Raw genomic sequence first — 27,157 nt, 5'->3', positions numbered from 1 at the left:
GGCTAATTTTTTGTATTTTTAGTAGAGACAGGGTTTCACCGTGTTAGCCAGGATGGTCTTGATCTCCTGATCTCGTGATCTGCCCACCTCAGCCTCCCAAAGTGCTGGGATTACAGGCATGAGCCACCACGACCGGCTGGGTTTCTGTGTTTCTAACTCCTCCCCTCAAGCCATAGGGAAGAAGGTCCCATCCTGAAAGGGTTTGCCAGCTTCCAGAGGAGGGAGGGACGCCCCAGGTGAGCTGCTGGCCAGATGCCTACAAGACTGTGCTTGCTAAGACATTTAATATTCCCCTGGCAACAGCTCCTGGGTGTTTCCTAGTAGTCTCTGAATAACCAGATAGCCTCTTCCAGTCCCGGGATAAGGAAACCGATCCCCAGAAGTGGACAGGATGGGCATGGCATGGGAGGGGCATAGCAGTATTGCTTGCTGGGCTGGGCTGGGCTGGAGGGCAGGGAGCCCCATCTCCTCTGTGGACAGTTGGTACTGTGGCCAGAAATACAGAAATGGAGGGGCCAGGAGCCTCCAGGGCTCCTAGCTTTTCTTTCAGCTCTTCTTGAAAGGGCTTTCAGAAAATATGTACAGGGGACAGGAATAATGGGGCCCATAGGCCCATAAGTAAAGTCAGCATCCGTCGGGGGTTGCGGGCAGTGGCCAGGACGGCTGGTTGATTCCAGTCACCCAGAGCGCGATTATGCATCTGCCGAGGGCCTGCTGCTGAGTCGTTTCTAAATAGCACACTTCCTGTTCCTGCTGCCCCAGCCTGGCCCTCGACCCTCTGTGCAGCCCCAGGGCAGCTCTCGGGCCTCCTGCTCTTGTGGCCCTGCTACTCCCCTGAGGATGAGGGGCTAGAAAGCTTTTCCCACCTCCAACCATGCCAGCGAGGTGCGAAGAGCAGGCAGCAGTCAGTGCGGAGCTGTGGGCCGGGGCTACATGTACTACTGGGCGCACACAGCCCTCTGCGTCTCCCTGGAGCAATGAGGACCAGAGCAGAGGTGATGGGCCATAGACTCCTAGGCCAGGCTGAGCAGAAGGTAGCTTAGGCTGATCCAGAGGCTGACCAGGCAGCGAGCCGCCAAATGCTGCCCACCCAAGAGCCCCTGTGGGTTACATGGGAGGGCTAACCTGCAGGCCATGGGCTGGGGACACACCATCTACTGGCTACGGCGGTGGGTGGGGGTGGGTGGAAGGAAGGACATCACGTCTGTAGTGACAGATGTTGTGTGCTCCATCACCCTTGCCCTGCTCTGCTCTTTGTTGCAGGAACCACATCTCCCCAGTTTCCTTCCCAGGTTTGTGGGTAGGCCTGACCATGGCGGGGCTCCTGTGGAAGATGGGAGGCCAGAGTTGGCAGTGAGGGCCCCACACCCCTGCTCTGCTCACCACGCACCTCTCCAGCAGCCAGCCGTGCCTCCTTGTGAGTGCCCTGCCTTGGTGGCACCCAGCTGGAGAGCCCCAGCCCCTGGAATCACAGCAGCCCCTTCCTCCTGTGGTCCAGCCTCGGCCATGGCAGTGCGCTCCACTGGTGCTAATCTCTGGGGTGCCTCAGTGTCCCCTCAGATCGGCTCTTCCACCACCTGTTACCAACCCCTGAAGTCCTCCCAAGGAGGTGCACCTCCCAAGAGGTGCGTCTATACCAGCACCTCTCCCATTTAATGTGAGGCCATCCTCGTGCATCCACACCTGATCACAGGTCTGGGCAGTCTGCGCTTCTAACAAGCTGCACGAGGGGTGCACATCAGCAGCCAGTCCTCCAGCCACACTTTGAGAAGCAAGGACCAGGGAGATTTTGGGTTTCCTGATACTATGTGTCAGGTGCTCTGCTAGGCAGTGGGTCTCAAAGATGAACAAAACCAACCTGTTTGCATTCCAAGGAGGGAGATAGACACGGTCAGACAACAATCACTGCAAATGCCACTATCACCATCCGTGGATGCTCTGAGGGATGGACAGGAGGAGGTGAACAGCTGGGCCCTTGGCAGTCTCCGGGAGGTGGTATTTGAGCTGAGACCCAGAGTAGGGGACAGGGGAAGGTTTCAGGAGCAGTGTGTGAGCAGAGGCTGGGTGACCAAAGGAGCTGTGTGCCTTCAGTGATCTGATAGGAGGCCGACATGGTCTCCAGGCATGGAGCTAGGCAGGTTCAGTGGCTCCTCCTCTCTCAGCAAGAGAAGACTCACCTGAACTCAGTTCCCCAAGGGATCAGGCCTCCTCCTCCCGCAAGGCCTAATCCAGCTTTCAGCAAGGTCTCCAGGTGCTGGCAGTTGGAGCTCTCAGACACCTCCCCAATCAGCTGGCAGTCACACCCAGACTGCCTGGCGCCTGAGCTCGGCTGCTTGTCCCGCAAACAAGGCTACTCTGGAGCATGCATGGAAAAGGGGCAAGAGCAAGGGCAGGTCCCTGGGGACACTGAGCCCCATGCAGTGACAGCAGCCTGGCCCATGCACGCACAGAGGAAATGGCGTGCCTCTCGGTGTTATGTGCTTCCCCCTAAAGCCCACTTCTTATCCCCACATACTAGGTGATGTAGTACCTCCCTCCACCTGCCTTGCCACGTTTGGGCTCTGTCTCTGTCTTAAGAGCTACGGAAGCCACCAAAGGGTTAAGTGTGGGATTATCTGGAATTTGCGTTTCCACCTGCCTTTAGGGCTGCAGCAGGAAGCAAGGGCTGGAAGGGAGGAACCAGAACAAAGGGGGCCACAGGAGGGGAAATGTCACTATCAGTGCACTGGGACCATCAGCAACCCTGGCACAAAGCACTGAGGTCAGCCTGCCCGTGGGAATGGCACCAGCGGAGGAGGAGATGCCCAGGATGGTCTCCAAGGGAGTGGGAGACCAGCCAGAGTGGGGACTGGGAAGACTCTGAGGACCCCTTCCACACTTGTTCCTGCGTTGAGATTCTTGGATGGCACAGGCCCATGAGACCATCAGTGATCCCAGGTCTCAAGAGGCTGGGCCCCACCCTGAGCCAAGCTTGCAAAGGAGGAGAAGTGCTGAGGGAAGGTGAGCACAGCCAGGCACCCAGGAAGACAGGAGCCACCTGGTCGGAGGGGAGTGATGGAAGGCCAGGGTTTCCATAGGTCAGACCACAGCTTCCAGCCAGGACAGCTTGGGCAGCAGTAGTCGTAGGAGACACCTGGAGGCTGAGGCTGCCCACACGGCCCTCCTGGTTCCACTGGATGGCAGGCTCCAGGCAGATGAGCTGCCAGGTTGGTGTGGGGTGGAAAGGTTGGGAGCATGAGAGCCATGGGGGGCCTCCCCAGTGGGACAGAAGCACAGGAGTGAGGGGATTGGACCCTGAGGAGATCTCAGTGTCACCCGCAAGGGCTGCAGTGTGCAGGCCATGGAGAAAGGACATTGTCAGGTGAGACGCTGGCTTCCAAAGGCCCCAGGCAGGGGGCTCCGATTCCTCCGACCTTTCCCTGAGGTGTTCCTTTGAGGTCTGTGGCACCCTGGGTATGGCATGTGGATTCCCGCCTCCTGTGTCCGCCTGACAAGCATGTCTCCCCTGGACTCCCGTGCCTGCTCCATCACTTGCACCCTGTCTTAATTAGCAGGTTAGAGAGTGGGGTCCACATTGAATGGGACGTTATGTTGACTCAGAATTGCTCCCAGCTGTGAGGAATTGTTAAACCCTTACATTAAAATGCAAACAGCTGGCATTGAGCCTAGGGCCAGAAAGCAAAGCCAGCCCTTCAGCCTCACAGGGTGGCCTCTGTGAGCCAAAGCCCTGAAGTGAAAGAGCCTCAGGAGGAGGGCAGTATGAGCCATGGGCTGGCAGCTGCAGGAAGTGCAGCTCCCGCTTCCAGTGAGGCTGCTCCCACTTCTGCTTAAACCTGGGGCTCTGGGAGAACTGTAAAGACTGGGGGAACTTTTGGAAGAGGAGTGATATCTCTGTCCACTCCAGGGCTCCGCCACTCCCAGCACTGTGCCAGGACATGGACCCCACATAGGATGACCGCTGCCCAGTCGGGCTCTCCTAAATGTAGCCTCTGTGGCAGGCCTAGCCTGAGCGGCCCTCCCTGGCAGCTGTGTATTCAGCTTCCCTTTTCTCCAGCTCCTGCTGCCTCCTCTAAGACAGGGCAAGGGGCAGGCCCGGGGTCCCCTCCACTTCTGACATCCAGTCAACTTGGATCAGGCCTGCAGGCCTGGGTGAGTTCCCAGGACTCTTCCAAAAATTAAAAAATCTTTATACTTTAAAAATTTCTGCTGGGCCCAGTGGCTCACGCCTGTAATCCCAGCACTTTGGGAAGCCGAGGTGGGTGGATCACCTGAGGTCAGGAATTCGACCTGGCCAACATGGTGAAACCCTGTCTCTACTAAAAATACAAAAATTAGCTGGGTGTGGTGGCAGGTGCCTGTAATCCCAGCTACTCGGGAAGCTGAAGCAGGATAATCGCTTGAAGCTGGGAGGCGGAGGTTGCAGTGAGCCGAGATGGCACCATTGCACTCCAGGCTGGGCGAGAGAGCAAGACTCTGTCTCAATAAATAAATAAATAAACAAAATTTAAAAATAAAACTTTCTTATCAAAAAACAAGCAAAAGCCACCTCATGATCTGATCTCACCCTAATGCTACATCCTCTTACTATCTCCATCTGTGAAGGGGTGACCAACCTTGGCTCTATGCAGGGTGGCTGTGAAAACGCCATGGCTCATGGGGGCCAAACATAGCGGTAGGGCCCACTGTGGAAAGGGTGAGGCTGAGCTGCACAGCCTCAGCTGCCCACAAACAGCTCTGGGGGCTCTTGGGGTAGCTGAGGCTGTTCTTGATGAGCTCAGGGAAGAAACACAACAGAGACTGGTGAGAGGACAGAGCCTTCTGTCCAATGTCCAGGAGCCCAAGCCCAGGAATCTCCCTTGAAACACACACTCTCAAACACAGTCACACACCCTCACACATACACACATTCACGACACCATCCCAGAAATCTCCCTTGAAAAACACACACACACTCACACATTCACGACATCATCCCAGAAGTCTCCTTTGAAACACACACTTTCACACACTCATACACACGCTCACACTCACATTCACACCACCATCATCCAGAAATCTCCCTTGAAACACACACACTCACACTCACATTCACGCCACCATCATCCCAGAAGTCTCCCTTGAAACACACGCACACACACTCACACACACACATTCACGCCATCATCCAGAAATCTCCCTTGAAACACACACACTCACACACACATTCACGCCACCATCATCAGACCTTCGTAGATAGACACCCAGGGACCTTGGTCGGAGTGAGCTGGAGGCATGGAGTGACTGAGCATGTGCAGCTCCCGCACCACTGTATAAAGATGGGCATGAACTCTGTGGCTTTGAGTCACCATAACTGCGACACTCCTTTGCGCTTCACCAGACACAGAGCAACCACCAGCCCCAAGAGCAGCTCCAGGCTGGATCTGCGCTAGACACAGGAGAAAGCAGCGGGCAGGCTGAGCAGGGGTGCTGAGGATAGAGGAAAGCTGGGAGGCTGAGCACAGCTGAAGTCCTGAGCTACCTGTGCCGTTGACTTCTCTGTGGGCTCGAGCAAGGACCATCCCAACTCGGGATGAACCCTCCTTCCGGTCCAAGAGTCCCGCCGAGCCCAACCCAGGAGCCCAGCTGCATGGCCACCCCAGCCCCACCCAGCAAGTGGGACAGCTCCCAGAGCAGCTTCTCCAGCCTGGGCCAGCTTCCGTCCATCAGTCCTACGGTAAGCCTGGGCGAGCATGTGCATGCACAGAGACTTCCCTATCCCCTTCCTGGTCCCCTCCTGGCCACACGCAGGGGCTTTGAGAGGGAGACAGAAAAGGTCTGAACTCTGCTGAGCCATTACTGGACCTCCCTGAGCCCGCCCCCGATAAACAGGCTGATAGAGGAGGGTGCAGGCAATGTCCTTCCTAATGGAGAGCATTCAAGGAATAGAAAGGCCAGCCCTGAGGACAAGGGGCTGGAATGGCCAGACCTGTCCTTGGCTGCACTCATTCCTTTTAGAGGTTGCTTGGATGTCCCATGGAGCCCTTCAGAGAGGAGGGCACACCCTGGGTCTCTGGATCTGCCCAGCCCACAGTGAAGCCTTGGGTACCTTCTGCCACCTCCATCATCCTAGCCCAGGCCCAGGGCCATATTCCATCAACACCACTGCTAGCTGGGGAGGGCTGAGGGCACCCTCAGGACCTGGAGATGCTGGCCCAGGTGCTGGACAGGATGGGAAGGTTCCGGTAGTGATAGGGGCCACTGGGGTAGGACAGAGACCAAGCCACCCTCTCTTCTCCAGAAAGGGGTTAGGGTGGGAGGAGTCTTTAAATCCCTTTGTCCTGACCTGATATGGTCATGACCTCCCTTCAGTGACCCTGGAGGCCTAAGCTTTCTTTCTAAAGGGAATTTCCTTCATTCTCATGCCAGGCATCAAGGTCAGCTGTACCCAGTTACGCTATGGGGCAATGCAACTTCTCCTCTAAGGCTCTCAGTAGGGGACAGGACTCCTGAGAGGGGCTCCACCCAACTCACAACCCCAGCATCTAGAGGCCTCAAACACTGTCTTGGGCCCTTGGGCTGGAGTCCATACTGCAGGCAGGGATGCACCCAGGAGTTGGCTCTGCCTTCTCCCTAAGGAAAGATAGGGTGACCCAGTCCATGTCCCTGCTTGCCAGGTACATATCTGTCTGTCCTACCAGCCTCCAGCAGGTGATCTGAGCCCACTCCTAGAAGGCCCCTGTGCCATGGTCTAGGAGCTTGGGCTTGACTCTGGAAAGGACTTGCACTTCCATTCTTCTTGGCCACTTGCAAGCTATGTGTGCAAGTGGCTTTGCCACTCTGAGCCTGTTTTCCTGCCCTGTTGAGAATCCTGACTCTTCCTTCTCAGGATTATTTGGAGGTGACAAGGGATAATGTGATTCCCTCGTTTCTCTGTCTCTCTGCAGGCAGCTGGGACTTGGGCTGCTGCCTGGGTCCCCTTCCCCACGGTTGATGTTCCAGACCATGCCCACTATACTCTGGGCACAGTGATCTTGCTGGTGGGACTCACGGGGATGCTGGGCAACCTGACGGTCATCTATACCTTCTGCAGGTGCCTGGTTGGTGGTGCTGGGCCCAGGGCACTGAGGGTGGCAGCCATGCAGACAGGAAGAACATGCGGGCAGGAATGTTGGCTGTAACTCTGGCCAGGGCAGTGTTGAGGCTAGGCAGGGAGGGCAGGGCCATGCCTTCGATGATCTCAGGCCCAGACCTTCCTCAAGGTCACAGAAGGAGCCAAAAATGGTCCAGGGAGGCCTGACTGACTGGCACTAATTAAGACCCAGGTGCATCCTCTGTGGAGGGTGTGTGTGCCCAGAATATGTGGGTCTCTGACCATTCTGCCCTGCTCTCAGCACACCTCTGCCATCACTGGCCCCAGAGAGCATCCTCCCCCTGCCTTGAAGAGCCACTCTAGGCCAGGTGTGGTGGCTCCCACCTGTAATCCCAGCACTTTGGGAGGCCAAGGTGAGCAGATCACCTGAGGTCAGGAGTTAAGAGACCAGCCTGGCCAAAGTGGTGAAACCCTATCTCTACTAAAAATACAAAAATTAGCCAGGCGTGGTGGTGTGGGCCTGTAATCCCAGCTGCTCAGCAGGCTGAGGCAGGAGAATCACCTAAACCCAGAAGGCAGAGGTTGCAGCGAACCGAGATCATACCACTGCACTCCAACCTGGGCAACAGAACAAGACTCCACCCCCAACCCCCAAAAAAGGGCATTCCTGGGGACCAGGATCCTCAAGTCCCTCAAACACCCCTGACACCCACTCCCAGTGTCCCTCTCCATCTGCCCCCTTGCCTGGCTCAGTGACTGAGACAGGCAAATGGAGAAGGAGACCCAGGCTCCAGGGCCACACAGCCCTCTGGCTCTCCCACCTACTAGCTAAAGGACAGGGCACCTAATTTCTCCTCCTTGAGCCCACTTTTCTTACCTGCGAAACGGAGCTGTGCTTCATGGAGTCACTGTGATGATGCAGTAAGTTCCTGGATGTGCATTGCCCCACAAATGAGCCACTTACTTACTGAATGCTGTGCACCAGAGCAAGTCACTTCATGAGTGGGGGCATCTTGTCTGGAAAATGGGGACAATGACGCCTCCCTCAGGGTGGATGCAAAGATGGAAGATGACAGGAGCTGAGGCTGGTGAAAGTGCCTGGCCCGGTCATGGTGCACAGCCATCAGCTCCTCTGCCCTTTGCCATCCCCAAGGGTGAGGACTACAGAGACAGTGTGTAGGGCAGGGCCCAGGCAGGATGTGACACTGGAGGGAGGGTGGAAGGGGGACCCGAGGAGGAGGGAGGCGTGAGAAGCCATGGGAAAGCACAGTCAGGGTACGCAGGAAGAGGAGCCTGGGGAGAAACCTCTAGGGAGATCTTGGCCTGGAGGGACTCAAGGAAACCAGTGAATTGGCCAAGGAGATGGTGTGAGTCGTGCAGAGGAATTTAGAGGGCGAGAAGAGGAAAGGGACATGACCCAAGAACCGGCCTGTGCTGGGCCACGCCTCAGATTTTGGAGAGAAACTGCCCCCTGCTTCACTCTGAGGGAGCTGTCTTGGGGTCCTCACTCAGCCCACACTGCTGGGTTCAACAGCTGCTCAGCTGGTCCCTGCTGGACAGTGGGATAGCTCTGTGGCCCGGCAGCTCATGCCTGTCTGCATGCCCGTGTGTGTGTGTGCATGTGTGAGTGTGTGGCACATGTGTGCACATGCGTACTTGAGGGGTGCGGGAAGCTCCCCATAGCTCTGGAGGTGTCAGGAAATGCCTCCTAACAGCTTCTGATCCTTCCAGGAGCAGAGGCCTCCGGACACCTGCCAACATGTTCATTATCAACCTCGCAGTCAGCGACTTCCTCATGTCCTTCACCCAGGCCCCTGTCTTCTTCGCCAGCAGCCTCTATAAGCACTGGCTTTTTGGGGAGACAGGTAGATACTGGGGCTCCCTTTTGCTCGAGGGAGGAGGAGGGTTTTGACCTGGGGATGCCCACAATGGTGGGTGGCCCAAAGGAGGTGATTTGCTGCGCCTGGGCAGAGAGTGGGTAGCTGCCTGTGAGTAAGCAAGAACGGAAGATGCAGTGTTGGTCCTGAGGCCTCTGCCAGCCTTGGCCAGATGTGGCAGGTGGAGGGGGTGGAGTGTGCTCAGGCCTGCTCTTCCTGTGAGGCGAGGGCCAGAGCAGAGTCCACCCCATCCCCAGACCCTCCTCCCCAGGACTCAGAGCAGGGGCTGTGCCCACAGGCTGCGAGTTCTATGCCTTCTGTGGGGCTCTCTTTGGCATCTCCTCCATGATCACCCTGACGGCCATCGCCCTGGACCGCTACCTGGTAATCACTCGCCCGCTGGCCACCATTGGTGTGGCGTCCAAGAGGCGCGCGGCATTTGTCCTGCTGGGCGTTTGGCTCTATGCCCTGGCCTGGAGTCTGCCACCCTTCTTTGGCTGGAGTAAGTGGGATGCTGGAACTGGAAGTGGGGCAGATGGGCTGGGAGGGGCACATTCAAGGGGAAGTAGGTGGACTTGGATCAGCCAGCTGATGGGGGCAGGGGTACCCAGGAACTACCTGAGCCTCAGGTCAGATGGACATTCAGGGGGTGTGACCGGCAGCAAGGGAAACTGACACTGCCCCATCAGGGGCCAAAGGACCTCCTGGGCAGCTGATCCCAAAATACAGAGGCTTTCTGGGTGGGGCAAAGTGACAGGTACTTCTCATGCTGAGTCAGACTAGGCAGGGGGCTGGGGTGTGAGGCCTCTGCAGGTGGAAGGGTGGAGAGCAAGGTAGTAGCCCTCCTGGGGCAAGACTAGGCCTCTGGCTGAAGCCCTGGCAAGCACAATCTTGTAGTTTTGGTGAGCTTTCTGCTCAAATCTAGCAGGAATGGGAGGCAGTGGGCTTTGCAGGCCATCCCAGTTCCCTCCAGCTTCCTCACTGCACTGGACAGGGCCAGGTCAGGGGCCAGGGCTGTGTATGGGGACCCGAATGCCACATACAAAGCTCCTGCCAGATAAGGAGCCCTGGTCGGTGCCACCACGAAGCCTGAGCACCTGCCCTGGCTCCCAGGTGCCTACGTGCCCGAGGGGTTGCTGACATCCTGCTCCTGGGACTACATGAGCTTCACGCCGGCCGTGCGCGCCTACACCATGCTTCTCTGCTGCTTCGTGTTCTTCCTCCCTCTGCTTATCATCATCTACTGCTACATCTTCATCTTCAGGGCCATCCGGGAGACAGGACAGTAAGAGCCGAGCATGGAGGGGGGCTACAGGAGGGGGGCCGGCCCCTCTGCCAGGCGGCCCCTGCCCCACCACTCACACTTGCACCAGCCTACCAGAGCATGCCCAGTGGCTGAAGGCAGGCTGAGCATGTGCTTACAGGGCAGCGATGTCTAGGGTGAGCCTCAGGAGACATGGGCTTCTGGGGAGGGCTTTTAGGCATGGCCAAGGGAGCAGAGAAGGCACACCGAATCAAGGGGGAGTGGGGGGCAGCTAAGACCCTCATGTCACAGAAAACTTTCTGGAAGTCACGGCTGCCTGCACTGCTGGAAGGAATGACACTCTCCCAAGTGCCCCCCAAAGATAGTCCAGGGAGGCTCCCCGACAGCAGCCGTGACCCTGGTGCTCGCTGCCACCCGACTAGGGTCAGACCTGGACTATGCGTCCTTCCTAGGGCTCTCCAGACCTTCGGGGCCTGCAAGGGGAGTGGCGAGTCCCTCTGGCAGCGGCAGCGGCTGCAGAGCGAGTGCAAGATGGCCAAGATCATGCTGCTGGTCATCCTCCTCTTCGTGCTCTCCTGGGCTCCCTATTCTGCTGTGGCCCTGGTGGCCTTTGCTGGGTAAGCAGTGATAAAGAGTTGGGGAAGAGGCTGAAGGGGTGGGGGCTGGAACAAGAAGCCTGGGCAGCTTCTTCCTCCCAGCCCAACCCCGGCCAGCCATCCTTGCACCCTAAGACCAGCCTCACAGCTTATTCTCTCCCTGGGTGAGGTGCCCAGCCCCGGGGTGGGTGGGAGGCCACCTAGTTCCTGGAAGCACCAGGGCACATGCAGAGGAGCTCTGCGCCCCACAAGGCTTTGGGCGGCCGGCCTGCTAGCCCCCTTGGGAACACGCAGTTCCTCTTGAGGTCTCCTCTCTCTCTGCTTGGGCTGTGGTCACATGACCAGAGGTGCTGCCCATCTCCAGGAATGGGTCCCTGAGAGCTGCCCTTCTAGCCCTTTGTGGCTAGAGTCTGGGGATTGTGACATCTGCAGTGGCATGGATGCAGGCTCACCTTCAGAAGTGTTTTTGAGAAGTGAGGGCTATTTAACCTTGGAAGTGTTTAGATAGAAGACCTTCTTGTGGAGGAATGGCCTGGTCCCCCCAGGCCCCTACTGTGGGGTTTCTCTACAATAGCCAGGGCAAGAATGGGCATCACGGTTGAGGTGGGGTATGAGAAGAGCTAGGCAGAGGGTCCAAGGGCCAGAATCAATGGGGGGAAGTGGGGTGTCGCCAGCAGCACAGGCTCCAAGGGACAGTGGACCTGGGAACCTCCACCCCAAATTCGGTACATCTTCCTTCCAGAGCCACACACTCAACCACCCGCTGCTCCCTCCTTCTCACTCAGATCAGAATTCTTCTGGCATAGGCTGGGCATTGTAGCTCGCGCCTGTAATCCCAGCACTTTGGGAGGCCAAGGCAAGGGATTACCTGAGGTCAGGAGTTCGAGATCAGCCTGGCCAACATGGTGAAACCCCATCTCTACTAAAAATACAAAAATTAGCCAGGTGTGGTAACGGGAGCCTGTAGTCCCAGCTACTCAGGAGGCTGAGGCAGAAGAATTGCTTGAATTCAGGAAGCAGAGGTTGCAGTGAGCTGAGATGATGCCACTGCAACTCCAGCCTGGGTGATAAAGAAAAAAAAAAAAAAAGAAAAGAAAAAATTATCCTAGCACTGCCAATTCCTCCCTGTGGGGCTGACTTAGCGGTGCTGGTTTGGGCCGGATTAGGATTTGGGCTTTGGCAGGGCCTGGCCCAGAAGAGAAGGTGCGTCAGGAGGGCCAGCTAGCTTGGGGACCACACCTTCTCTGTCCTAGGTATGCACATGTCCTGACACCCTACATGAGCTCGGTGCCAGCCGTCATCGCCAAGGCCTCTGCAATCCACAACCCCATCATTTACGCCATCACCCACCCCAAGTACAGGTGTGGCTCTTTTCCAGAACCCCAACCTTGGCCTCCGAGGGCCTGGCCTGCAGATGGGGGCAGAGGCCACCACCTTTCCTGTGTCTTGTATGTGTGTTGGATGGGGGCCACCAGCAGCTGGGAGCGGCTAGTGACACTGAGTAGGATCTGGAGTTGGTGTGCCTCCCTCCCCTACCTCAGCTTCCCAGGGGGCACGGTGTGGAGGGAGGTCAGGGCTCCCTGGGCAGTATCCAATCCTAACTATGGGACCTTTCAGACCTGGGGTGCAGGGCAGCCAGGACAGCCCTGTGAATTTAAGCCCTTCCCCCACCGCCCTCCCTGATAGTGTCATCCTGAAGAGACCACAGCAGGGAGAGCTCAGCTCTGCTCCCAGGGCCTGGCAGGAGCCTGGAGTGGCTCTGGGCCAGTATGCGTGCTGATAGCAACCCGGCAAGGCTGCTTCTCCCTCAGTGCTTTTGCCTAGTGGTGTCAGTCACTCAACGCCTTCCCAAGGCCAGTGGCAGGCCTGAACCCGTCCAGCACAGAGGCTGCTCAGGAGTGTCCCTGGTCTCCATTACCAGAGATGTGGCTTGAGCCAACCACTTGGGGGCTGGAACTGACATCCCCAGGCTCTCCCTGCATGCCTACCACCCAGAATCTCTCTGTTCCTCCCACCAGCCCTGTGAGCCTGTCAATCTCCCCACCCAGCGTCTGTCTTTCTGTCCTCATCACCTGCCATGGTTCCCAGGGTCTGAGCCTCCCCATTTCCCCAGAAGCTCTTGGTCACCACACATTAGGCCTGTACCTCCCTATGCATCCATCCCCTCCCCTGCATCTGTCTGCCCATCCCCTGGCCCTAATCAGATGTGCGGCCCCTGCAGGGTGGCCATTGCCCAGCACCTGCCCTGCCTGGGGGCACTGCTGGGTGTATCACGCCGGCACAGTCACCCCTACCCCAGCTACCGCTCCACCCACCGCTCCACGCTGATCAGCCATACCTCCAACCTCAGCTGGATCTCTGGACGGAGGCGCCAGGAGTCCCTGGGCTCAGAGAGTGAGGTGGTAAGGATGCTGGGCCTTCGCCAGCTTGCACCTGGCCATCCCTTCCTCAGGCAGCCCTGGGGTTCTGGGGGGAACATGGGCCCTGGTGGGGCTACCTCTGAGACTCAGAGACCCTCAGGACACTGGCACCCTGACAGGAAGAGACCATCCCAACACCCCCATGGAGTTCATAATCCTCCCTGATAGGCAGGGGCACTAGGGCCAGAGAGGGGATGGTTTGGGGGTTCCCAAGAGCAGGGCCAGGATTGAACACAGGTCTTCCAACTCCAGGCCATCTCCTTTTCCACACTGACTCTCTCCCTAGAGCCGCAGCCTGAAGAGATCAGCACATCTGGCCCTAGATAGGGCTCCAGAGAGTCAAGGCAGGAGTTAGCTTGGAGCTCCTTGCTCCTCAGCATTGGAGCAAGGCTCCTCCTGGAAGCCTTGAAGAGCTCACAGGATTGTCATGGGCCCTGGAGATAGGAGATGTGGCTTTGAGCCTCAGCTTACCACGTGCTCACTGTGGGCGTGTGGGCAGGTCACTTACCCCCTCTGAGGCTCCACATCCTCCTGTGAAAGGGAAAACAGGCATCTCACATCAGCGCTGCCAAGGTGTGCCCAGGGTGGGTGTCAACCCTCCTTGGTGCCTGCAGTTCTGCTGCCCCCAGATGCCCCCAGGAAAGCTCCGTGCACCACCGGCTCCTATTCCCGCCACACTTGGGCTCTTCCTTAATTCTACCTACAGCGCCCTCTATGGGCCTCAGCAAGAGCTGCCGCCGACTGACCCCCCAGCGATCTCCTCCCACTGCCTGCATCCCCAGGGGTCTTGGTTGAGAGACTGAGAGAGGAGCTCTCAGGGGTCCCTCCTGTAAACCACTGTAGTGAACAACAAGGAGAAATCTAATCTGTTAATGGAGGCCTAGACCCTCGTAAAGACCACCCATCTATTCAAAAATATAAATAACCACTTGCTTAGGGAGGTCTGCAGGTGTGCAGATGGGGAGCAAACTGGCACACACACACACACCCTAGCATAGGTACGCACAATTTACGGGGTTTATTTGGTGACCAGCAACCATGCAAATGGTGTCAGGGGCCTCCCGCAATGAATACCTGTTGGGAGGATGAAGGAGGACCTGGTGGGGTAAGGGCCAGAGCAAAGCTACGGACTGTCTCTCTCACCTCACAGTCACTTTCTCACCTCCCCTAGGGCTGGACACACATGGAGGCAGCAGCTGTGTGGGGAGCCGCCCAGCAAGCGAATGGGCGGTCCCTCTACGGTCAGGGTCTGGAGGACTTGGAAGCCAAGGCGCCCCCCAGGCCCCAGGGACAGGAAGCAGAGACTCCAGGGAAGGTGACTGGGCCCGGTACCTGCCAATCCGTAAAGGGGCGGGGATTAGGGGCCAGTAGCCCAGGGAGAGGCCAGGAAAGGGAGACTTGTTCTCGTGGGCAGGGGCAATGCCCTCCAGGAATCACCTGCTCCCAGCACCTCTCAACTTTTCCTTGTCTGCCTGGGGGTCTCTGTGACTCCGAGATGCTCTGAGCAAGGCCTGCATGTGGTCTGTGTGTGTGTGTGTGTGTGTGTGTGTGTGTGTGTGTGTGTGATCATGCAACTCTGACTCTGCATGGTGCTGTTGGCTGTGCTGTGCCATGATAAGTGTACATGTGTGTGTTGATAAGAGTAGGAGGTCTACAGCCAGCAGAACATAGCTCGAGCATGTGTGTGGCCATGTGCCCGGCACATGCTCTGTCACTGTAACACCCAGTGACACGTGACAGAGCATGCCCCAATGTGTCTGCTTCAAGCTGTGCATATGAGTGAGTGTGGGTGGTGTGTGCCTCTCTGTGTGACTGCAAGGTTGGACATACCTGGGGAGGAAGGGGCTGCAAGCTGTGGATGTGCTCACCATAAATGCCCTGAGATCAGGATGTCACCCAGAATACTTGTGGCTATTAAAAGAAGGCCAGCTGTCGGCCCGAGTGCCTATGGAACGGAATGTCGATGGCGATTAGAGAAGGCCATATTCTAGAACACTGGAAATGTCGTGTGCACAGGCTCCCAAGCAGCCCTTCGCCCCAGCTGACAGCTCCCCGTCTGCCCCTCCTGTCACACCCACACAACACCCCCAGCTCAGCTCCTGGGCTCTCTCTGGCTTCCCTAGCTAGTCCAAAGCCAAAGGCACATTCCTGCCTTCCTTCCTTCCTGAGTGCTGTGTCCCTGTGCATCCAAGAACGAAAGTCCTGGGCTGTACCTGCAGTTGGGTAGCCTCAGCCTCTCTCAGCATTCCCCCTGGGGGCACTGCCCCCTGTCCTGGAGCCCAGGCACTGTGCATGCCATAAATGCCAGGACAAAGTCCTGGCAGTGACCCCCAGGCTGGCCAGGCACTGATGAAAGACACAGTGCCTGTCTTGGAGGGATAGGCTGGGGTGGGGTGCTGGGCAGCCATCAACAATCACCACACACATGTGATAAGCGCTGCCATCGAGGTGTGAGCACGCAGGGTACTGAAAGCAGAGGCAAGTCCCTGAGGCTCCCCAGGAAGGTAGAGGTGAAGCAGGGATCTGCAGGCAGCAGGGATGAGGAGTGGGGGGAGCACTGATCTGTCCAGGATGAGGATACAGCCTATGTGACTGTGCAAACACAGGGGTACAGGGGAGGGAGCTCAATATGTCCTGGAACAGGATGTCTCCCTGTGACCCTGAGAGCAGCCAGAGGGACCTTGGGGATTGGCAAGGGGGACATAGGAGAAGGGAAGACGGGCCGGAGGTGGTAGGAGCAGTGGGAAGGCAAGGCCCCATCAGGCACTGGCCTAGGTGTCTCCAGACCTGACCTAGGGACAGGAAGCCCTGGGAGGGGGTTGGTCAGCTTTGCAGGGTAAGACTAGAGGAAGGAAGCGCTGCAGGGCAGGCAAGGAGTGACCCATTTAAGCGCAGCAGGAATGGGGGTGATGCCAGAGTCTCCACATGTGGAGGAGAGGAGAGGAGAGGATTGGATGGTGGGGGTGAGGATGAGTTCAGTTGTGACCCCGGGAGTCAAGAGCCCAGGGAGCATCCCAGGAGATGCCCTGCAGGCAGTGTTAGGCATTACTGGCTCCTACTCTGGGATGTGGACTCTGGGAAGGCCCATCCCTGACTCAGCACACAACCTGGCCCTTCCTTGCAACCTCCCCACCGCTCGGTGACCCAGCGTGCGGCGGGTCATCGGGAGACTGCCCCCAGTGAACTGCTCCTCAGCTAAACAGATGTGTGCTGTTTGTTTGCAGACCAAGGGGCTGCTCCCCTGCAAGGATTCCAGGATGTAGGACACCCACTGGCTCTCCCTTTCTTCTGGGACACATCCAGCACCCCCATGTCTCCCTCATGTACACAGACCCAGGATTACGCTGTGAGCCTGCAGGCTTTGGAAGTGGCCCTGTCACCCGTGCTGCACAGGATTCGCAGCCCTAGCCCCATGTCCCCTCTCCACACCTCAAAAATTCTGCCCCACAACATCCTCCGCACCCACTTCCCAGTTCAGCTGCCGCATCCCAGGCCCAGCCCGAGGGGTGTGTGCCCAGGCTCTCCCGCTTCCCGCGTTGTCTGCCTCTCCTCAAATGCTGTGTGCTGCAATTGTCCAGGCAATGACAATGGTGATGGCTCCAGAGAACACACTAGCTATTTATGAGCCTCTGTCCCCAGGCTGGGCCTGTCACTGGCATAGGAAGGCCAGCTCCACATCTCCCACGGCCAACAGCTGAAGCCGAGCACAGACCTCCCTTTGCACACTGGAACAGTTACTCACCTCTGGCTTCTTCCCCCAGCGCACCGTTCCACTGTGGCCCACATTCTTGTGCACACGGGCATTTGCAGGCACGGTCTTGCATAGTTACCTATTTGAATGCACACCAAGCACATGCGTGCACACTCTGCATCTGTAATTCATTTCATGTAATGGAATGAATAATTTCACGTAAGCTCCTCCCAGGGCTGTGTGGATCTGACAGGGTATAGGAAAATAAAAAGTGGAGAAGTGTCTTCAGACAAAATATGGTCTCTACCTGTTGGTGCTATTATGGGAGAGAACCAGGGCCTGGCCTCTGATGCCTCCAGCAACTTCACTTCCTCTCCTCCCTCTGTCCCCACTCTTGGGACTCTCACTCTGAGGCCCACCTCAAACTGCAGGGAGCACAGCAGAGAAGGGACAAAGCTCAGGCTGGCCTCCATCCCCACTCACTCCCCAGTGAGCCGTTGAGCTCCGCCCAGCCCATGGGTACCAGCTGCTCTCTGACTGGCTTCACGTCTCCCGAGGGAGGCAGATGGAGGGAGGCCGGTCTTCGCCTTTAAGAGCACTCTCCTACCACCCCTCCCTTTCCCCAGAGGCGAGCTTCATCAGGCGGGAGCCAGAGGCCAGAGAAAGAGCGTGCAGCTCCAGGTACAGCCTCCCCCGGCTCCCTGGCCCTGGGGGTGGGCGCCTTCCTTCTCCCACACTGGTTATGCCCTGCTGCTGGGTCCTTTCCAGCAGGATGGACAGACACCCCTATGAAAGGGAATAAGGCTGGAGTTAGGGATGGATGACATGGGGCTTTGCAGAGAGGGACAGGGAATGGTACGGGGGAGGGACGCTGGCCATGGACTGCTGGCCTCCTGGGCTGGGCTGCGTGATATAGGATGAAGGAGGTGATTAAGCGGGGGAAAGGACAGTCTTCCTGGCTTCTTCCGCTTGATAGTTTTGTGACTTTGGGCAAGTAACAAAACAACCCCGTAATATGGGTGATCCTACCTTACACCTTGCATGTGCCAGGCCCCAGGAGTGAGGCTGGAAGCTGAGAAATGACTCATACCTAGGCCTCTACTGACTCCTCAGGGTCCAAGCCAGAGCTCTCCAAGAGGGCCAGCAAGCAGCCAACCCAGTTGCCTCCCCTGAGCCTCAGTTTCTCCAACCAAGGAGCCAGGGTGGGCCTTGATCTATCTCCAGACCACATAGGGGCCTGAGGTCTTTCTTGGGGAAGGGGTTGGCCAAAAGACCACCCTGGCAGAAGTCCCAAGGTGCTGAGGCCCCCTCCCAGAACACCCTGTCTCTGGGGTACAGGCTGAATATGCCACACGTGCTTCCCCCTCCCTGCCCCTCCTGGCCCTGTGTCTAGCAGCTGAGCAAATGGCGTCTCCTCCCTTCTCCCTGCCCCCTGCCATTCCTGCGCAAAGGGCACGGGGCCTGGCGTGTGGCACTGGCAGCTGGAGCTTTCCATGCTGCCGTCAAGTTTTCCAGAGTACAAGTAAGACAGGAGAGCCAGGAATAACTGGCTGGGCCCCCAGAGGGTCTGGAGGGGATGGGCCTACCTCAGACCTGCTTTCAGACCCTGTGCCAAGGGGTGCAGGCAGAGGGCCAGCTGCCCAGGACCAGGGCTTTGGGAGGCTTCTGTGGCCATTGGGAGCCCATTATCTGGCATGCATCCTGTAAGAATCAGCCCAGGCTCCCGTGTGGCCTGGGTCCACTCCTTGTGTGACCTTGGAGAAGTCATTTAACCTCCCTGAGCTTTGTCTCCTGCGGGTCCAGGTGGCAACTTCTCAGGATCCCAGGGAGTGAAGGACCCATGCTGAGGCTGGCGAAGCCCAGAGCTGCTACTATTATGATTGTTTTTATGGCTGGACAACCCTGGGCCAGTCACAGACCAGCTGCAGGCTCAGTTCAGGCCAAGCCACGTCCAGGACCCCACACTGGATAAAGCACAACCCCGGAATCCTGGGCAGGGACCACATGGCAGCAAAGCTTCTGCCCAAGGGATCTCAACCCCTGATCTTCTGAGCAAGAGGATGGGTACCACTGAGCAGGAAGAGCGAGTGTCTCTGCTCTCCAAAGGACACAGGAGCAAGGAGACCAGAGCATTCTCACCAACCTGGCCAGTCCCCCTTCCTCCCCCCTGGGGGGCGCTGGGTGCCGGACACCCCTCACCAGGGGCTATATTAGCCGTGTGAGTCACGGTGGACCAGCTGGGAGGCCGCGGGCGGGCGGGACAGTGTAGGGTTACAGTCCATTTATGGGCGCAGCCGAGGGCAGATATCAGTGTCGATGGCATTCACTCCCAGCTATTCTTAGGAGCCTCTCAAGAGCTCCACGCAGCCCAGCTGGGCAGCAAGGGACAGAGCAGGCAAGGCTGGGGGGCAGGGGCAGGGGCAGAGGTGTGGACCGGGCAAGCAGGGTGCCTGAGTGCCCTCTCACTCAACCCTCTCTACCCTTTGTCTGCAGAGGCGGCCGCTGACAGCACCAGCATGTCTTACAGTGTGACCCTGACTGGGCCTGGGCCCTGGGGCTTCCGTCTGCAGGGGGGCAAGGACTTCAACATGCCCCTCACTATTTCCCGGGTGAGTGCACCCTGCCACAGCCTGGCACCCGACGGGGCGGGCACGCTCGGAGGAGGGAGTGTGTGTCTGTCTGTCTGTCCTTTCTGAGCCTCTCAGAAAGCAGAGCATGCCCCATCCCCTGGGACTGGCCTGGTCCTCTGGTCTCAGCCACAGCTGTTTGCTCACAGGAGCCCGCCGGCCTGTTATGCATGTGAGACATCATGAGCAGGTGGTAGGTGTTTTTAGCAGAGAAGAAAATGCTGAGTTTTCAGGCAGGCAGGTAGCTGGACAGAGTACAGTGCCTTCCTGATCCCTTCACTGTTAGAGTGGGCTTAGGGTGCCCCCAAGCCTTTAGCATTTCCCTAGATGTGGGCAGCTGCTTTGGGAAGGGAGCATTCCCAGCATGGAGAGGGCAGGTGATGGGCAGTTGGAGAGATGGACAGACAGGCTGTTGACCTTGGCTGTCCTGCTGTCAGAGTGTGGGGCTGGGCTGGACTGAGTACTGGGCACCTGCTCCATCCCAAATTTGAGACACCAGCACCCTGGTTCATGGGGCTGGGCGCTCCTCCCCATTCACCGTGGCTGCTTTGTCTGTCTCACGACTTGTTCCCCACAAGCGCTGGGGCCTGGTGAGATGGCCCCCTGTCCTGCAATGTCTGTGATGGGGAACAGCATGGCCTGATGCAGATGACACAGAACATCGGGTTGTCTGAGTAACTCTACTGCCTGGCTGGAGACAGCAACACCAGAGAGACAGAAAGCTAGCCATGCTCCCAAGGAAGCACTTCAGGAACAGGGACTGATGGGGGAACAGCATCTAGACCGTAGTAGGCACTCCATCAGTATTTGTCAGACAAAGAGACTCCCGAGCAAGGCACTGGTAGACCCAGGGCTGAAGACCCCAAGGCTCAGGATGAACTGTGAGGCATAGAGGGCAAGGACAACTCTGCCTGGTGGCTGAGCCCCTGGCCGTGCTGTTCTGGTCACAAGGCAGGAGGGGGTGGCTCCCAGGCTGTCACCGGAGGGTAGTGGGTTGGCAAGGGTATCTGGGCTACTGCCCACTAGGGGAACAAGGGGTCAGTTTCTTCTCTGGGGCCTTTGGGACTTGCCTTGGGCCTGGGGTCTGGAGGAAGGGGTTGGAGGGGAAGCACTGAAGTGGGCAAGGCCTGAAGGTGCTTGGCAGAGGGGCCAGGGAGCCTGGGCAGAGGGTCAGGAGCCAATGCCACCACTGGAGAAGTAGTCTCTGTTTTTGGTTCCATGGGTACTTGGGGGAACCCCAGAAGTAGAAGCCCCACCCAGGGATGCCGTGAGAGCCTTATAATAGCCATAGAGGCCACATGCTTCCAGGGTGGGTGCTGGCCTGGCTCTGGCGCAGGGAACAGGCCCTGCCCTCCATCCTTCAGTTGGAGATGTGGCTTGTTCTAACCTGGAGACTCCACCCCTCCAGATCTACTGCCCTGGAGACCACAGGGTCCTGGAAACTCACAGCTTTGCATACTTCGCATGAGGTGGCGACCTGTGGGCATGTGATCCCCAGTGGATTTCCCACTGCCCTGCACAGCTCCCCACCCCCATGCTTGCAGGACTCCTTCCTGTACAAGGTGGAGCCTCTGTGTGCTCTCTCGTGGGCCCTGTGGCCTCCCCTGCCTGGGACTAAGCCCACATCTCCCCCAGCTCCACCATCTCCAGGCCTCCTGCTGGTGCTCACTGCCCTATCCCTATGGGTGCAAATTGGCCACTGGGCTCACTGGCACTCAGGATAGCCAATGACTTCACCCAGGGTCTATGTGCCACCTGGCCCCAGCCAGCCAGGGGCTTAAATGGCAGCCCAGAGGCCTTAAGCTAGATAGCAGGAGGAATGTCCTTACTCCGGGGAGGGGGTATACAGGGATGTACTGGATCCAATGACTGGGGGGACTTTTAAAAATAGAACCCGAAGCTCATGCAGGGCACTGGGGGATGGGCATGATGGCCTCTCAGCTTCCTTTAGGGGCATGCCCCAAATCACCTGAGCTGTGGAGCAGGCTGGACTGGGAACTAGAGCCCTTCCCAGGGCATGGAACCTCTTGAGAAATTTTGGTGGTGGGCTGCTGATAGCCTGGGCTTGTGTCCTGGTTCCGGGCTGCTGGCAGGGCAGGCCTTGTGGACACAGCCCTGCCATCCCACCAGGGCTGTAGGATTTACTGCTGGGGCTCACAGGGTCCTTCTGCACCAGGGACATCCCCCTACAGGGGAGGCATGGCCAGAGCTCTCTGGAGGAACTCCACTCCCACCCCAGCCAGGACCTGAGCCTGTGTCATAGGGCACCGTAGGCAAGAGTGTGTGACCCTGTGGGGTGGGCAGGCAGGCGAGGCTGGGATCGTTACGTCACTTCAGAGCCTGGCAAACTGAGGCTCGAGTTTGCTCACAGGACAGGGATGGCCATGGGTGGATCTCCTGTGTCCTCTCACCCCAACTCCCATGCTGGCCTGCTCACCCCTCTGACTGGGACTACTAGAGAGGCACTGGGGAGACCTGTCCCCTCTCAGCTGCAGGTGTGTGCTGCAGCTCCTCCTGGAAGGACACAGACCACCTGCAGGCTGGGTGGTGGCTCCCAGGGGTCCATGGCAGCAACCTTGGGGTAGCAGCAGCCCCTCAAGGCCTCCCTTCAGAGGGTCTCCTCTTGTGGACTCACAGAGAAGGGGATTCAAGAGGGAGACTGGGAGTGGAGGGTGGCGGGGAAATGCCTTTATTTATCCTGGACAGGTGTGGCTGGGCCTGCAACATGAGCTGCCCTTTCATCCCACCCCAGCCAGTTCTCCAGGAAGTGGGGAGGGGGCAGAAGCCCAGAGAGGGAGCAGCTCCAAAGGCCCAGCCCAGACTCTGCCCCGGCAGCTGGCCAGAGGCTGGGACCATGGTCTGGGGTCCCGCCTCTTCACGCCTCTCATGCCCCCACCTTGGGGAAGAGGAGTATGCTTTGTTAGGCTCTGCTGCTCTCAGCTGTGTCGCCTCAGAAGTCGGTTTACCTGCTCAGCCTCAGTTTTTCTCACCCTTAAAATGGGGATAGTAGGCCGAGCGTGGTGGCTCGTGTCTGTAATCCTAGCACTTTGGGAGGCCAAGGGGGCAGACCACTTGAGGTCAAGAGTTGGAGACCAGCCTGGCCAACATGGTGAAACCCTGTCTCTACTAAAAATACAAAAATTAGCCAGGTGTGGTGGCACATGCCTGTAATCCCAGCTACTCAGGAGGCTGAGGCAGGAGAATAGCTTGAACCCAGGAGGCGGAGGTTGCAGTGAGCTGAGATCGTGTCACTGCACTCCAGTCTGGGGAGTCAGGAAAACTCCCAATCCGGGGAGGCACAGCCAGTTGGAGCCACCCAGGCAGGCAGGGAGAGGCTTTTTGAACATTGAGGAGACTCCCGTTTATTTATCGGCCAGGGTGGAGTTGGGGAGTGGGACCATGGGAAGACAGAAGGTTCCAGTGAGAGGGTGAGCATGAGCAGAACCACAGGGGAGGCCAGCCTCACAGAGTGAGACTCCATCTCAAAAATACATCAATAAATAAATAATGCCTTCCACACCTGTGGGAGCTCTTTCTAACAGGCATTTATGAAAACTTTCCACCTGTTGTCTACCGGAACAGGTTGTGAGACTGGTGGAGTTGGGGGGCTGAGCCTGGGCCCAGGAGGGGCCTGCCTCTCTGCTGGAAGCCCTCTGTCCCTAGGGTCTCAGCCACCCCGCCTGCAGGCTCACCTGGAGCACCAGCCCAGAGGCCTCTCCTCCTCTGTGGGTTTCGGTTCCAGTTATTTATCAGACTCTCCCAGCTGTGGTGGGAACATGCTGAGGACAGAAGGTCTCTGGGGAGAGGAAGGGGGACAGGCTGAGACTATTCTGGGGTAGCTGTGCCAGCAATGCCTGGAATTTCGGGGCCGCTGGAGCACGCAGTGCTGTTTCTTGGGCAGCTCTTAGCAGTGCTGACAGGCCATGCTGTTTATAGCTGCACTGAAGGTCAGGCAAGCCTCCAAGGGCTTCTGTGGGGCTGGCAGGGGCCTCCCCGGCAACATCCATCTATCAGCAGGGGAAGATAAGCAGCCAGAGGCTCGGAGGCTCACAGCTGGGGAATGTATTCTTAGAGGTCCCCCAGGCCAGGTCCTCCCTGCTGCTCAGAACTGCATCTAACTCTGTGAGGGATCCAAAAGGACAGGACATGAGGCTGGCTGGGTTCTGGGGAATGAGTGGGACCCTTGGAGGCCTCCAGGCCAGGACACCATGCAAGAGCAGCTGCATGAGCAGCCCCAGGGCTCCGGGGCTACAGGCATTGTGGGGTAGCCAGTGTCAGGACTTCAGGGCTGTCTGAGAAAGACTAGGCCAGGCCCTGCTGGGGGATAGCTCCCCAATTCCCTGAGTCTCCTTCCCTTTCTACATCATCCCCTCTCATCCAGAGGCTGCCCCTGACTGCAAAGACCCTCCCCCACGCCGAGCCCTCCTGCCCTCAAACACAGCTTTGGCACCCCTTTGGGACCAGGCTCCACCTCTCCCAGGAACCATCCTTGGAGGCAAGAATGGGCCTTGCTGGGGGCCCCTGAGAGCCAGTGCCCCTGAGGGTATTTTACTGGCCACACCCAAGCCACAAATGCAACTGTGGACCTGGACAGGAGGAAGAGAGGCAGGAGAGACTCAAGAGACACTTGAGGGAAGCCAGGGGAGGTGTGGTCAGTTAGAGGGGGGCAGTGACCCCTGGCTTGGGACACAGAAGGTCATTGATATGCGTGCAATAGTGGGGCCAAAGGCAGATGGCTGTGTGTGAGCAGGTGGGAGGCAGTGGCATTGGGGGCAGGATGTGTGGGTCACTTCCTGGAGGAGTCTGGAGGTGCAGAAAGGGGACATGACAGGAGCCAGTTGGAGTCACCCAGGCAGGCAGGGAGAGGCTTTTTGAGCATTGAGGAGACTCCCGCTTATTTATCAGCCAGGGTGGAGTTGGGAAGTGGGACCATGGGGAGACAGAAGGTTCCAGTGAGAGGGTGAGCATGAGCAGAACCCCAGGGAGGCCAGATGGGAAGGCAGCAGAGCAGGGCAAGACAGTAATTTAATCATACAATGAAAATGCACTTTGCCCCACCCGCCCCAACCCAAGCAGGCAGCCTGGGAGTGTGGGGAGGGGGAGCTGCTGAACCCTTCCTACTTATCTGCCGCCTGCCCCAGCCTCCACCCACCACATCTACACTGGCAGATCTAGAAGGGGAGGAAGGCAGGGGCCTGCCTGGTTTGAACACTGCGAGTGAATGATGGCCAGAAACGTCTGCAGAGCCCAGCTGCTCTCTCTGCTGCCAGAGAACTGGGGAAATAGGAGCCGATGGCATGGGTGCGTCTGAAGCCTCACTGGCGCCTTCTTTCCCCTGGACCCTGTACAGAACTTTCGTCTCCTCCCCCCGACACCCAGGCCCCTCTAGGGCCAGCAGGCTGGCTCAGAACTGGTCAGCCAGGGCTGGCCCCTCAAGCCCCACCCTCTGCCAGCTGTGGATCTTGTTTCCTGTGGAACCCAGGGATGCAGCCAGCCAGGCTTGCACCTTCTGGGGGTAGTGGATGGGGTCAGCATTGTGCCTCCCTGGATTGAGAGTTTTCCTGAAACTCTCTTAGCTCTGCACCCTCCTTACATAATCCCCTGTTTAACGACATAATCCTCAAAAGAATCCCGAGAAAGGCATTGTCTCTCTTTTGACACTGGAGGGCTTGGAGGCTGGCACCGAAGCCAGGGGCCCAGCCCATACTGGCACCTGTGCTCCTCCTTTGCTGCCTCCCTGCCCCCAGCCCCCAGCACTCACAGGTGGCTCTGGCACCAGCTCTGCCTGGGCTGCCCTTGGGGGTACCCTAAGACCTTGGCCCAGCAAGGCGGAAGGGCTCCTAGGGACAGGGGGCTGATCTTGGCCTCCAAATACCTGCAGCCTTTCTTGGGGGCTTTGGAGACAGGAGCTTGGTGCTCCACCCTGAGGCCATTCTAAGCTGTGCCCAGGGTTGGATTTCCAGGGTTTAGAGGGCCCCATTGGCTGGAGAAGACTGAAATGTGAAGTGGGAATGAAACGCTCATTCAAGGGAGGCATTTAAATGCTCAAAGGCGGATAGAAAGATTAAAAAGAAAAAAACCGCAGCTCCAAGGATTTGGGTGCTTCGGGCCCTTTCTGAAACACAGAAAGGAAAGAGGAGGATGGAGTCAGACAAGAGTGACGCGGAAGCATAGTGAATGGAGTGCACTCTCCATAAGCCCTGGGCTCTGGGAAAGGGTCTGAGGGTGCCCCCCTCCAACCCACCCAGGCAGGCTGCTCCTGCGGTGGGGTGAAGGCATCCGATGGCTCTTGGTCATCCATAGGGTGCCTGCCTCCATCCTGCCTGGAGCACTTCCTTAGAGGAGGATATCAGCACCCCCAGCCCCCACCCTGAGGGATGTTGGACCCTGCTTGGGGCAGCCAAAGGCCAGGCCAGCTGAGCCCCGACAAGCAGACACAGCTGCATGGGAGAGGTGCCAGGCAGGGGATCCAGCTCAGCCACTCCCCTCTGGTCAGAGGCTTGGCTACTGACCAGACCCCAGGAGGCTGAGCTCTCCCTTGCTAGCAAGCATCCCCCGAGCCCATGCCTGAGGATGAGGGACAGCCAGGCAGGTCCAGGTGAGGGGAAGTGAGGAGACCTGGCGGGGAAGGCTGGTGCCAGCTGGCCCACGCCTGTGGGAGAAAGATGTCTCTGAGGCACCTCCAGAGGGAGGACAGTCAGAGGGCCCTGCTGATCTGGCCCCCGCCTCTCTTGGACGTCATTCTGGTGCCCTTGCTCATGCCGTCATCATGATCTTCTGGACACAACTCCCGTCTTTCCTATCAGTGTCTCCTCTGTGACCAAGGTCGTGGCCCTCCTGCGTGGGGTCTGCAGTGACCCAGCCCTGCAGGGGAACAACCCCTTCTCTGTAGGTGAGCATTTGGGGGTGCCCTGCCGTGAGAGAGCCTTGCTGTGGGAGTGTCCTGCTGTGGGGGAGTCCCATGGGCAGTTCACTGGGACAGAATAGGCATTGCAAAATTCGCCCTGGACAGAAGTATGCTGGTGCCTGCAGCTTTCTTTGAAATGCCTGGCGAATGAGATGGACTGGTGGATGTGGAGGGATGGAGTGTGATAAAGCAAAGAGTGAAATGTTATGGTACAGCCATGGTAGTGGGTGTTCGGGTGTGCACTTTAGAATGTTTTCTACTTTTTCTGCCTAGAAATCTGTAAAAATGTCTATAATAAAATGTTGAGGATCACATAGAAGAGTAGGGAAAGTCGATTTTCTGCAGGACAGGCCTGGCTGGGCAGCTCAACTTGCCCCCAGGAGTCCCCTCTCAGTCTAGAAAACTGTTTTGCTTTCCCATGCTGATGTTGGTTCTTACCCTTTGTTCACCTCTACACTCAAGGCAGCAACACACTCCTGTCATTAACAGAAGCTATGGCAATGAGTTTGGGGGTAAGGGCTAAGTGTATTTTAAGAAATCTCAAGTAGCTCTAAGATGCCCCTGTGGAGCCTGGAGGGCAGGCTGGACTTTGCAAAAGCAGATGCTGTGGCTTCCTGGCAGTCCAGGCATCTGTTTCTGTATTGTCCTTTCCTGTCTCTGCAGATTCCAGGGCTGGGGAAGGGCCGCTGTGGACACAAGGTGGTCA

The 27,157-nt window shown here is 57.9% G+C and overlaps 2 protein-coding genes across 6 annotated transcripts in view; both read left to right on the top strand.

Annotated features, from left to right (window-relative positions):
• The first annotated feature begins 5,346 nt into the window (after positions 1 to 5,346).
• Positions 5,347 to 17,212, top strand: OPN4 (opsin 4). Of its 2 annotated transcripts, XM_011950412.1 has the most exons (11): positions 5,353 to 5,713; positions 6,924 to 7,071; positions 7,960 to 7,990; positions 8,801 to 8,934; positions 9,245 to 9,448; positions 10,060 to 10,231; positions 10,663 to 10,827; positions 12,060 to 12,167; positions 13,028 to 13,208; positions 14,398 to 14,541; positions 16,451 to 16,489. In XM_011950412.1, exons 1-11 carry the CDS (start codon positions 5,570 to 5,572, stop codon positions 16,487 to 16,489), a joined length of 1,470 nt encoding a protein of 489 aa, XP_011805802.1. In that variant the 5' UTR covers positions 5,353 to 5,569. The 2 variants fall into 2 exon arrangements, with proteins under 2 accessions (XP_011805803.1, XP_011805802.1); XM_011950413.1 differs by lacking the exon at positions 7,960 to 7,990 and having other exon boundaries at positions 5,347 to 5,713; positions 6,924 to 7,069; positions 16,451 to 17,212.
• Positions 17,213 to 17,537: 325 nt separating this feature from the next.
• Positions 17,538 to 27,157, top strand: part of LDB3 (LIM domain binding 3) — a 72,488-nt gene continuing 62,868 nt past the window's right edge. For 2 of the 4 annotated variants that reach the window (XM_011950411.1, XM_011950409.1), the window contains exon 1: positions 19,312 to 19,526. In XM_011950411.1, coding sequence (XP_011805801.1) covers positions 19,434 to 19,526 — 93 coding nt within the window. In that variant the 5' untranslated portion in view covers positions 19,312 to 19,433. Of the gene's footprint in view, positions 17,599 to 19,190; positions 19,527 to 27,157 lie in introns of those variants that run through there. The other 2 variants (XM_011950410.1, XM_011950408.1) reach the window with 2 other exon arrangements.

This window comes from Colobus angolensis, unplaced genomic scaffold (genome assembly GCF_000951035.1).
Source record: "Colobus angolensis palliatus isolate OR3802 unplaced genomic scaffold, Cang.pa_1.0 Scaffold307, whole genome shotgun sequence".
NCBI lineage: Eukaryota > Metazoa > Chordata > Mammalia > Primates > Cercopithecidae > Colobus > Colobus angolensis.
This window is presented reverse-complemented; position numbering and strand designations above follow the sequence as displayed.